Here is a 13,698-nt window from a genome sequence, read left to right on the forward strand (position 1 = left end):
ATGGGAGTGAATGGAGCAGCACTTTGATATCTCACCAACATCTATCCATATAATAGTGTCAGTGCGGGTGAGGGCAAATGCAGCTCACTGAAGGGCAAAACTAAGCTCACCCAAACTAGTGTTTAGTTTAGTTCTAAGCCATACTGAATTAGTTCCAGATCTGCAAGAATACAGGCCGAAGGCTGCCAGAATACATATATATGCATAGAATACAGAAGTTGGACCCAGAAAGCCTAGTTTGAACTGAAGTCATGAACATCAAATTTCAAAGTGAAAAATAAGAAGTTCCAGCAGTTTATTTTCATTGGTGTTAATGTGCATAGTAAATACTTTAGGGGGGGAGAGGCAAACCAGTCTTCAGGACACCTAGGAATTTTGCAGCTTTATACCTTCATAAAATGTTTTTAAAGAGAAACCTTGAAAAGTCAGAAGTTTTATAAATAAAGTATTATTACACAAAAATCAAGGATTGAAATAAATTCAAGACTAGAAGCTATTATAACTGTCTGGATCAAGAGATGTTTTTGCTTATAGTGACTGATCTCCAATTAGAATGAAAAAACATTTTCCATTACATCACTCAGCTTTGCCAAAGTTGAAATCAAAGGTATTATACTTAACAATAAGTCTCTGAGATATGAATGAAAATGGACAAGAAACATTTGAGACTGAAAAGTAAAAATTGAATGTGGTACACATGTGCTGCTTGGCTAAAATCCCCCGGTCTATGCTGAAAATTTACTGCTCAATGACAAGAACTGTATTTGCAAAAGCCAAACCTTCCCACAGCAACATACTGACATCAACAAACAAAAGATTTTTTACTTCAAATAAAATTTTTGGCAAAACTGCTTCCCAAGAGCCTTTTGTTTCTCTTATGTACAATTAATTTCCATGATATGGCAACATGAGTACAGACAATAGATGCGCCCTCCTTGTCTGCTTCAAGTTTTCTAATGCCTACATTTCCTCCTGAACCTCCAGCAGCATTCCCCAGGTAAGAATTTCCAAAACAGAAATAGGTTAGTCTACACAATACTCACTACACTTTGTACCTATAGGGAAGATTTAGAAGCTCAAGTCCCATTGATTGTTAACGGGTGTAGTGCTCCTAAATCACGTAAGCACTTCTGAAAATCCCTCTCTCTCAGGGTATGGCTACACTTCAAATTTCTAAGCGCTGCCGCGGCAACGTTGCGGGAGCGCTGCCGCGGCAGTGCTTTGAAGTGTGAGTGTGGTCAGAGCGGCAGCACTGGGAGAGAGCTCTCCCAGCGCTGCATGTAAACCACATCCTTTACGGATGCAGCGTGCAGCGCTGGGAGCCGTGCTCCCAGCGCTGCCACCCTGATTACACCGACGCTTTATAGCGCTGTATCTTGCACCGCTCAGGGGGGTGTTTTTTCACATCCCTGAGCGCGAAACTTGCAGCGCCGTAAAGTGTGAGTGTAGCCAAGGCCTCAGCCTAAGCTCCACATCTTACAGATACTTTGGTGGGTTTCTCTCCTGGAATTGCCACCTCTAGGAAAAAAAATTTGCAGTCAAGAGAAATTTGTTTTTCTGAGATGTGGCTGGTCCCAGTACAGATTGGGTCTGTCTGGAAAAGGCAGGGGTGACAACAGTCAATAAGAGATTAGGGAGAAGTGAAAGGAGACGTGTGAGAAAGACAAGCGGAGGTAGGAGGATGCTTGGAAGGTGAGTCAGACTATTCCTCTCCTTTCAGAGCATATCACATAAGGATTTCAGTTGACATGAATGGAGCACAACGTTGTGGGGATTCCACTGTGGAATTCCACAATTCCACTGCAGAAATAATGACTGCTCTAATTGCAAAGGCATGCAGATTAAGAGAGCTACTTGATCTATCTAATACAAGACTTTGATGTAACACCAGATCCATCAGGAGAGGACATCTCTAGAGGATACTTCTTCCTCCCAAAACCTCTCAAGAAGGAAGAATAGTGACCTAGATTTTCCAAACCCCTCTCTCTGGGAAAGGTAAATTTTGATAGCCCTTTGGACATCTCAGGAATTCCACAGGACTTCCTACCTAGCCAGCGGTTTGGGCCATGAGCTGAGGAAGAAGATCTCCACAGAAGGCTTTAAGAGAAAATTAGGGTGAGCATACAGGCCCACCTTCCCTATGTGGAATAGCTAGGGAGGGATGCAGACTAAAGCAACAAGCCACTCCTATTCTATGGACTGAAGTGGTATCCATAACAAACTCTGTCTTAGTTAATGTAGAGAATTATAGCGCAGTGACTCAAAGGTAACCTTGACAGAGGGTTCTGTGGATCAGGCTGAAGGTTCCACAGGGGAAATGATGATTTAATTAGAGGCCTCAGGCATGTAATTGCCTTTTAAAACACAGGACAAAATTTTCAAACTTAGATGCCTAAAGTGAGGTATCTTCAGCTGGTGTAAATCAGCACAGTGTCACCGAGATCAATAGCACTATGCTAATATACACCTTCTGAGGCTCTATACCCTAAATTCATAATAGGAGTCCAGTTTGCTTGGAGACTATGGCAACCCAAAAAATGAAGGGAGTACAGAGATTTCTGAAGCCTTTTCTCTGCCCACTGAATAGGAAAGCGGTCTCTTTCTTGGTCTGTCCCTGGTACTACAGCAATGATGTAATCCTGTCTGATGTGGATAGGATGCAGAGGAGAAATCTTCAGGAACAACAGGTCTAGACAGAATGTCCTTGGTCCTCTGAGCCTAGGTTTTCATTCTCTATGGGAGTACTTCCCTTTGTGTACTTCCTCTGCGAGTACAACAACCTTGTGAACAAAACAGATCCCTCTTCAACTGAGGAAGGCATCCACTTTTTTCTGCAGTTATTCCTGGAGAGAAAGTCCTTTTCAGGAAATGCCAACTTAAAGCTGGTTCTGCATGTTAGTCTCTAGCTACGCAAGGTCAATCAACCTTAATTATCAGTTTGTATTAAACAGTTTCAACTTTCCATTTGCTTTTAAAAGAATAAACATATAGTGGTGAGGAGCAAATCTCAAAAAGTTGGGAAGTTCAGTTTGGATAGCCATTCAAAGTTTTAGATGTTTAATATGAAAAGTATCCTTGCAATCAGGATGTATATCTGTCATAATTTGCTTTTCTCTATGTGATTTCCAGTGCTTTTTGGTTTCAACTGTGTCATGAAAATGCTTTGAGAATAGCTCCCTATTGATACTTCAGTGTCTAGTTCATGGCTGCAAGAGGACAATGCAGAGAAGAAACAGAAACCAAAAGGTAAACAAATGTTTTTATGAGTCAAAAACATTTTAGGCTTGGTTTGAGTAAAGGGCCAAGTTTTGGTTGACTCTTGTTTTATCTGAATGGTTCAATATCCTTAGTTATCAGACCAAGCTCACATAAGGCAGGCTAACATGAAAATGTATCAACTCATTTTAAGATTTTTTTCTTAATAATTAACTGTGAATGCAATATTATATATTACTGCATATAAACTAGGTTAGAAATACACTTTACATATGTGAATTGTAGTGAGGGTCATAACAGACTTTGCATCCAGCCTCCCTCTACTGCCCAAACTAACTTCAGTTATGCTTTGTTCTCTGAAGACAGAAGCTTTCATTCATTATGAACTAGCCCTCACTGTGAAGGACAGTCCTTAGTTTAGAACCTATGTATCATCATCCCACATTAAAACTGGTATTATCTGAATGTTAGTACAATAAATTATTTATATCACAGATGCAGGACCATGAAAGTGAGGTTTTAAAAAAATGTTCGCTATAATGAAGAAATGAACCCAATATATTTTGGGCTCAGAGACCACATATGTAATATGCACCATTTATGCACCATGTTAAGGGCTTACAATGGTTTTGAGAAGTATATAGGGTGCTGTGTGTGTCACCTGAAATATGGTGAATTTAATGCTTTAAGCTTTCTTATTATTTTTATTGTGCCCTTAATTTTGGCTCTTTGTCCCATATTTGGACTTTGGTGAAAGCAAAATATTGCTGGTACAGTAGTCTAATTCAGAGCATTACACCGATAAAAAATAATTACTATAATGCACATATTTTGTGAAATAAAATAAAAATATGCTGACGTGAAGCCTAGATAAAGGAATATAAACTTTGATTATAAACAGAATGAAAAGATGTATCTACTGTAGTACGTCAGTCTATTCCAGTCCTTCACTGATATGAACATTTTGTGAACATAAGAACAGTCATACTGGATCAGACCAAAGGTCCATCTAGCCCAGTATCCTGTCTTTCGACAGTGGCCAATGCCAGGTGCTTCAGAGGGAATCAACAGAACAGGTGATCATCAAGTGTCCCACTCCCTGTCACCCATTCCCAGCTTCTGTCAAACAGAGGCTAGGGACATTATCCTTGCCCATCCTGGCTAGTAGCTATTGCTGGACCTATCCTCCATGAATTTATCTAGTTCTTTTTTGAACCCTGTTATAGTCTTGACCTTCACTGCATCTTCTGGCAAAGAGTTCCACAAGTTGACTCTATGTTGTGTGAAGAAATACTTTGTTTTGTTTGTTTTAAACCTGCTGCCTATTAAATTCATTTGGTGACCACTAGCTGTGTTATACGTAAGGAGAAATAATAACACTCTTATTTACTTTCCTCTACACCAGTTATGGATTTATAGACGACTCAATCATATCCCCACTTTAGCCGTCTCTTTCCAAACGAAAAATCCTGTCTTATTATATCTCTCCTCATAATGGAACTGTTCATATTCCTAATGATTTGTTGCTTTTCAATTTCCAAAATATATCTTTTTGAAGTGGGAATGACAACACAGTATTCAATATGTGGTAATTAAATGTCTGAGTCATACCAAGCGAATGCAATTGAAAAGACGTCTGTTTAATTAGGGATGTACTTTTAGCTGCTGATGTAACACGAAGTTTTTCTTTAAAAAAAAAAAAAAAAAAAAAAAAAAAAGGGAGCGAATCACAGGCCTCTTGCTCAGCTCTTGAAATTGGACCTTTATTAAGAACTAACCTGAAAAGAGTCACAGTAACAGCATAAGGGAGCCTGTGAGGATACAGACTTATTTTGTTACTCTATCATTCCTGAAGTGATGAAACTTACATCTATGCAGTCATCGTTTAATATTGTTTGGCTGATTTTCAATTATGAATGACCTAAATGAAAAAAGACTGGGCTAGAACAGATTGGAGACACCCGTACGGTTTTGTCAAGGGTACTGAAACAGTTTCTGTTTTTTAAAAAAAGGAAATTTCAAGACGTTAAATATCTTATTAACTCGAAAAATTGACACAAAGTATTCAGCTAACATATGTGGTAACTGTAAATTAACTATCGTGTGTTTTGCCTCTGACTCCATCCTTTATAATGAGGGCTTCGAAGGATTCCGATTTTCATGGACAATGTTGGTAAACTGATTTCACACATACAAGATGCAACCAACAAAAAACATTTTTCTATTGAATAATAATTGAAATTTACAGAAGAGAGTAAGAAAAACGCTGGCTTATTTAAGGAAAGTTTTTATTTTGTAGGGCTGTCAGAGATTAAAAAAATTAATCACAATTATTGTAACTGTTAAACAAAATAGAATACCATTCAAATTTAAAAATATTTTGCATTTTTTTACAATTGTCAAATTATCTATTCAGTATAACGCAGAATACAAAGTGTGACAGTAATCACTTGTCTTTATTTTGATTACAAGTATTGCAACTGGTACCAAAAAAATAGATTTTCAATTTACTAATAAAAATACTGGCAGTGCAATCTTTATGAAAGCCTGAACTTACAAATGTGAATCATAGTACTAAAAAAACCTGCATTCAGAAAAATAAAACAATGTAGAATTTAGACTGCAAGTCTTACTTCTAATTTTAGAAGCACGTGTCCCTACTTCTTGTTCAGATCCAGTCGCTCATGAACAAGTTTGTTAATTATGCCAGGAGATAATGGCAGCCGCTCTCTTGTTATACAATGTCACCTGAACAATGAGAATAGGTGTTCTTCACTGGCACTGTGCAGCCCGGTCGTCGCAAGATATTTACATGCCAGATTTCACATGCTTCAGTTCAAACCACATTTAACTGAGACATGCGCAATATCTGATGAACTCGATTCTGCTTGGTAACAATCCAAAGGAAGTGTGGACGCGATACATGTTCATTTTCATTATCTGAGTCGATATCAGCACAGCAGAAGTGATTTCTTTTGGGTGGCTCCTGTTCTGTAGTTTCCAGCATTGAAGTGTTGCTGCTTTAAGACTTCCGAAAGCATGCTCACACCCACAATCCCTGTCAGGATTTGAAGGCACTTCAGATCTGAACCTTGGTCCAGTGCTGTAGCTATCTTTAGAAATCTCACATTGGTACCTTCTTTGCATTTTGTCAAAAATCGCAGTGAAGAAGTGTGCTTAAATGAACACATGTGCTGGCTATCAGCCCGAATTGCTGTAACATGAAATATATGGCGAATGCAGTAAAAACAAGAGCAGGGGATCATCCACTTCTTCCCAAGGAGTTCAGTTCCAAAATTTATTACGCATTTTTTTTTAAACGACATCGATCACAAGGAAGCATGTCCTCTCTGGAATGGTGGACTAAAGCAAAGGGCATACAAAGATTTTAGCAGTATCTTGCACATAAATGCCTTGCAATGCCCGGCTACAAAAGTCCATGCAAATGCTGTTCTCATTTCTGGTGCACACGTGTAAATTAAGAAGAGAGGCAGCATTATCTCCTTTAAATGTAAACCAAACCTGTTTGTCATTGCTGAAGGAAGTAGGACGTAGTGGATCTTATAGGCTCTAAAATTTACATGTTTTGTTTTTGAGAGTAGTTATAACAACAAGAAACTCTACATTCATAAGTGCACTTCACAGCAAAGAGATTAATTACAGTAAACCTCACCGCCCGATATAACGCTGTCCTCAGAGCCAAAAAATCTTAGCCCACGTTATAGGTGAACCGCGTTATTGAACTTGCTTTGATCCACTGGACCATGCAGCTCCGTACCCCACACCCACCCCCGGAGCGCTGCTTTAAACCACGTTATATGCCGTAATTCGTTTATATTGGCTGCATTTCGGGGCAGAGGTGTACTTGTAAAGGAGAATTAAAAATACTATTTCTTCTTTTTATCATTTTTACAGTTGAAATATTTGTAATAAAAATAATATACGCTTTGATTTCAATTACAGACACAGAATACAATATATATAGATAATATATATATATGAAAATGTAGAAAAACATCCAAAATCTGTAATAAACTTCAATTGGTATTCTATTGTTTAACAGAGTGATTAAAATTGCAATTTTTTTATTGCGATTTTTTTTAGTTAATTGTGTGAGTTAACTGCGATTAATTGACAGCTGTAATATTCTGACATGTGACATTAATAATTTGTGTTTTAATGGTTATAAAGTTTTGATTTTTTGAATCTCAACATTTACTGTCATAAAATAATTAATTTCTCAGCCTCCCACATAATTTCCTGCAACTCTGAAATTTAAAATAGATAATAAAAGAACAAAGTGCTGAAAAATAAACATTGATATTATCTGTCAAAATCATAAAAAGCTAATTCTGCCAATGAGTTTGGTACTACACCATTTTCTACTTTTTGCTTTTTCTCATGGTAAAAGCTGCAAGAGAAAATATAACCCAGCATAAATGCTATGCTGAGAAATATTGAAATGAAGCTGTCAGCCTCTCCCAGTACTTTAGGATCTGGATTTACAATTTCAAAAACAGCTAGCAAATGCCATCATCGAGGCATTTCATTTTGCATTCCATGAAATGTAATATCTGAAATGTAATATCCTTGTAATCACTCCAACCTTACAGACCCTACCTGTAGGGCTCCATTAGAAACTCTAGCTGCACAAATACCTACCATAAATAATTTCTTTGTAATCAACTAGATTCTACTGCAGCAAAAAACTGCTTGGCTCCAAAGATCATTCGTACAATAGCATTTGAAGATCAGCCTTTTGATCTCTGCATTACTGTTGCTTTTGCAAACTGTAGTTGTACGATACTGCTGGTAGCCACATGGAAAACATTTGGGACTGGACATACCAATCTGCTCAGAGACCCTGACAGAACAGCTAGCTACCTTAAAATGAACTGGTAAGTACTAAGTATTATTTCTTTCATTCTATTCCTTTCGAGGCTCCCCTACATAATTCCCAAATAATCATGTGAAAAACACAGCTCTCCATAGTTCACCAAACCAGGAGCTCAGGTTTCAATCAATTGCAATGCTCAAGAGAGTGCTTTCAGTCAGTGCTTACCTCATTGTCTGACTCCACAAGTACTTGATCATATTCACTAAGGGCTACTAGAAACATGATAGATGTGACATTTTCAAAGCAATGTATCCATTTTCTTCTTTCTGATCGTTGGCCTCCTACATCCACCATTCTGCAAGGTTAACAAAATCCACATCAATTCCAGGGGAAAACAAAGCCTAATAAAAATCAATGTACATCCACTTATGGAGCATCAAATTCAGCAATGTAGGTAATGAACAATTTGGGTGGAAACCAAAAAAAAAAAAAAAATCCCTTTTTTTGTTAGCAGCCATTTCCTTAATATTTAAAAATCAACAGAATATGTGTTGTGTGGGAGGCAGGTTGCCATGTTTCCTTTTTAAGCCTGACATGGCTTATAGATTTTAATGATTATGAGCTTCAACCTCTCAAGTGCTCTGCATGCAGAAATCTCATTGAAGTAATTCTGAGCACCACTTGGGGAGTGCTTGCAGGACTCAGCCCCATAGATTTAGCAGAAACAGGCATGCAGAGCCTACGGTAAAGCAGTTTGTAGCCAAAGTAAAAACGACTGTAACTGAAATAGTTTTTGTATTTTTTCCATATAATTACAAGATATATTTTGCAAGTAGCAAATAATTTTCAAAAGATAACAAATCAATATATATTGGGGGACAGATGATCTAGTGAGAAATACTATTTAATCTTTTGGATGGGATAAGTGAGCATATGACACATAAGTAAACTTAGAATCAACATAAAATTTGAAAAACATGTTTTATTGAAAGTGCCTAAAATGTTTTTTCAATTTCTGCCAAGAACAGAAGTTAGTCCTTTATATGTGGTGGATAGGGGTTCATCCATTCCTTCAGTTTTCTTAAAAATGACACAATGTTATAATTAAAAATAATTAAATACAATCAGAAAAAAATTATACTATTCCTATTACACTTTAGTCACATGAAGAATATGACGGAACAAGCATATAACAGACTGAAATCTGGTATGATAGCATAAATGTCCTCTTTTTGCATTTTGAATTTGTAATTGCAACACCCCATTATTCTGTATTCATTTAAAAGCTTTAGCACTTGGTGACACAGCTATGGAGGAGTAGTAGTGAAAATCATACAAGGTATTGAGTATTCCTACTGAAAACAATGAACATCGATGCTTAAAAAATCTCTGGGCACTAACATAAAATCAAGCTTTCAGAGTTGTAAGCTTGATTCATCATCCTGATTCCAAGGGCCTCAACTCAATCTCAGCCTTTGCAGGCAAGTTCTCGCACCGATAATTAAATTATTATACCCAAAACTCTTCACTTATATGTTAAGTTGCTAGGCACTAAGTATTATAATATTCTTTAAGTGACAAGCAGGGCACTGAATGAACTGGTGTGTAAAATGATTTGGTATGAAGTAAAAGTAATCTTGCAAATATGGTGAACTACTCATTAAAAGTTAAGGCCCTCTTAAAGTTTTACTTTAAATAGCTTCAAGACATTCATTAGATGCAATGAATCTGTTATGACTGATGTCAAATTTCTTATTTAAACAATCAGACATAGCTATTTTCAATAAATTCATCAATTAAATTTTTAGTATAATTTAGTTTAGTATTGATGTTACATTCATGTACGAACAATCATATTATATAAATATCATCAAATAATCAAAAAAGTTATCTTTGATTTTAAATCTATTCTAACAAGCATCAAAAACAATTTGATAATCAGAACCTTTAAATGTAATCAATCATAGATTATGTAACATCTAATATTATAATACATGAGTTACTAAAAAATTCATAATCCCTATAAAAAAAAGCATCATTCCACATTCCAGCCAGAATAAAATCACAAGAATCATCAAATCACCACATTCCACACCGCCCCCACCACACCCTCCCACACCTTTATTATTTGTATATGTGATTATTATCTGTATTTCAATGCACATAAGACATGATTCTTTATATTAGCTTATATAATTTCTTACAATTAATATCTATATATAAGCACATAATAAATTATCTTATGTAAGATCAAAACATCATTCAAATAACCATCACAAGCACTATTAGCTTCGTATCATTTATAATTATTTCAATTTGTGGTAGGTATGCTCTAATCATTATTTGATTCCTTTCCACAACAATCAAATAATCATGGTTAAATAATTCAATTTGAATATTCACCATTAACAATAAAACACAACGAATTCTCAACAACCACCAAAGTACAAACAATCACATCAAGATACTTCACCACTATAAACTTCAACTCAAGATTTTTATTTTATATTGTCTAACTATCTTTTCTATATTTCAACACAAACTCACAAAAAAAACTTTGTTCATATGATCAACCACAACACAGCACGCATTAATCACCAATAACAACAAAACACGACAAACAAGCAAAATACACATTAAGTTCATAAATCATAAACAAAACATCAACCACCATCAGAGAATAAAACAGCCCATTCACAAACCAAAATGGTAGTATCTCATATCTATGCTCACACAATACAAATCAGTTATTACATGGTTAAAAAATAAAATCAGTTCAAAAACTTCCATCCAACAATAAGTATGCAGAATCATTTATTATGAACCTTAATATTTGTTGTCTTTCATAATGACAATACCATTGTATTCGATTTATCTGTTTTTTTTGTAATGTTTCTAGAAGTTTATACCCCGCGCGGATTCAAATTTTTATTTATTTATTGCGTATGTCATTTAAAATGCTCTTGAATATTGAGATGCTTTCATATTATTGTTTATACATTGCTAGTATCATTATCTTTGCTTAAAATTGTTATATTTGGATGTATCAAATTATGATTGATATATGTTTTGTACAAAAAAATAAAAAACCCACACACAAGACCACAAAAAAAAATAGCACACTCCCCAATCAACACACCACACACAAACCCCCCACCAGCCCCCCCACCACCACCCACAACAATTACACCTCCCACACATCCAACCAAACCAACACCACTCACCAATCTTTATTTCATTTCAAATTTATTCCAAACACACAACAATATATACAATGATTTGAAAAGCATATTGTAGAAATATAAGAATTTCATGTATGATATTATGGCTGATACACCTTTTTTATTATACTACATAAAAAAAACTACACACTTAACGCCAACACCAGTCAACACCCCATCCAACGGCTTCAAAAATCACATCACACCAATCCACCCCGTCTCCACACCCCTTCTCATAACCTCCCCCCCTCCATCCTCACCTCCCCCCCCTCCTCCTCTTCACACAACCTCCCCCCCAGCCCCCCCCCCTCCACCCCCACCACCATCCAGTCACCCAACTATATCCTTCATTCCATCAACAACAAAATCCCTCAACTCACCAAAAAATTATGAAAATAAGATATTAAATATTACACTAAATCTGAAATCATACACAAACAGTCACAATTCATTATTGTTAATGGTTGTAAAATTCATCTTTTACTGATTACATAATCATCATCATAATGCAAGACTAAATTATTAATAAATATGCAAGACCCAAAAACAACAGCACCAAAAATCAAAAATCATAATAGCAAGATCACATTGTATAAATATATATACTTTGTTCATCATTAGCAATCATAATTATAACATAATATTGTATCTATTATATACAAACTAAGCAAATAAATATCAGTATAATTTCACATTAACATTTTCAAAAGAAAAATTATCAGCACATTCATATACTTTTACACTCAATCATTCATCACAAAAATAACTATTATATATTAATTTATTATTAGCATTTCTGCCACCATTCAACCAATATTAGATCATGTTAATAAGGATAATCAACATTCAAAATCTACAAAATCTTTCACAAACAATAAACAGACGGAAAATCGCTCAAAATTTCAGGCCAGTCAGTCATAAAGATTCATTGGAGTATTGTTTAATAAGATTTCTAAGAGACTATTGTTTTATCTTTATATCGATGTAATCAATTTAATGTCCTACATAGGCAATTTTTTTCTAACAGATAAAGGTCAAATTAAATCATCCAATCACGTTTTATTATCTTATTCTCCTATATAAACCAGTACGTTCAATCAAAGCAATAACACAATGTTTACTATTAGTTTGTCTATTTCAAATCATACAAACGAACCAACACACATAATTTCTACACTTCGCTAATCATGCTGATATCTTATACAATCACATCATCCATTGTTCAATAGTTCAAAGTATCATCATAACGATGTTTTCAAGTTCAAACAATTACATCAAGTACGAACATCATCACATTTGTACTTTGTTTTATTCTCACAAAGACAATAATCATCCACAAATAAATCATATTAGAAAAAGTAATCAAACATCGAATCATCACGACACCCAATCTGACTTCAGCATATTATATACTAACATCTAAATTCTGGACTTATTATAGTATTGCACATGTATTCAACAACTATTAATTATCTACGATTAATTGGTTCCAATAGTTCACACAAACATTCAAAATACAAAACAAAACCAGTCACAACAACAACAGCACCCATTGTATTTCTTTAGGAAGAAAGAACAATCACGACACAACACAGTGTTGATAAAAAGGAATACAAATTAGTTCCACAAATACCTTTATTAAAAATAATGAATATTGCATTTGATTCAGTCACATTCAGATGTAGTTATAAATATTTTAAATCATTTGATGTATTCACACATATCATACATGATTAGGAGCTTGCACACATTCAACACAAAATCCGATCACAACAAACAAAAACAATCAATAGGATAAATCAATCACATTCAAACAAACATCGATATGTATTTTACTATTAGTCAAGTTGTATTAAAAACATCAGTACAACTATTAGCAGCACAAACAACACACAAATTAGAACATTTAATTATTAAGATTATTATATGCTGTTAATGTTGACACTGTTACATAAAATTCAATCATAATTTAGTATCAACTATTTTAATTCTCGAACAATCATCAATCAAATTCAAAATTTCAACAACAGACAAATTAATTATCACAATAACACAAAAGCCAAACAAACTGATATCAGTCATCAAAACTACACTTTGTATTCATCCTTATTAATGGTAAATGGATATTCGTGTAATCTTGATGAATACATGTCGCAAAGACAAATCGAATATCATCAACAGATAAAAATTGTTACAAGTTAATCAGCTATGTTCATCTGATATCACACATCCAACAGCATCTGTTTATTTTCAAACCATAACAACATGTTTATCATAATTATAGTCGATTCATTTGGTGTTCAACAATAAAAATCAGAAGATCATCAAAACAAGCAGGAATGTCGTGTTTGAAGTTGGAAGTGCTACAAGTTGCTGCTGTATGATCGTTCAATGAAAACAAAAATAAATGTCACAATTCAACAC

The 13,698-nt window shown here is 35.0% G+C and overlaps 1 protein-coding gene across 1 annotated transcript in view; it reads right to left on the bottom strand.

The window, feature by feature from the left end:
• The window catches only part of LOC116830805 (guanine nucleotide-binding protein G(q) subunit alpha), a 225,718-nt gene that overhangs the window by 43,535 nt on the left and 168,485 nt on the right, over positions 1–13,698 (bottom strand). Inside the window, exon 5 of the mRNA XM_075067498.1 lies at positions 8,279–8,408. Coding sequence (XP_074923599.1) covers positions 8,279–8,408 — 130 coding nt within the window. The remainder of the gene's footprint in view (positions 1–8,278; positions 8,409–13,698) is intronic.

This window comes from Chelonoidis abingdonii, chromosome 6 (assembly GCF_003597395.2).
Source record: "Chelonoidis abingdonii isolate Lonesome George chromosome 6, CheloAbing_2.0, whole genome shotgun sequence".
NCBI classification, from domain to species: domain Eukaryota; kingdom Metazoa; phylum Chordata; order Testudines; family Testudinidae; genus Chelonoidis; species Chelonoidis abingdonii.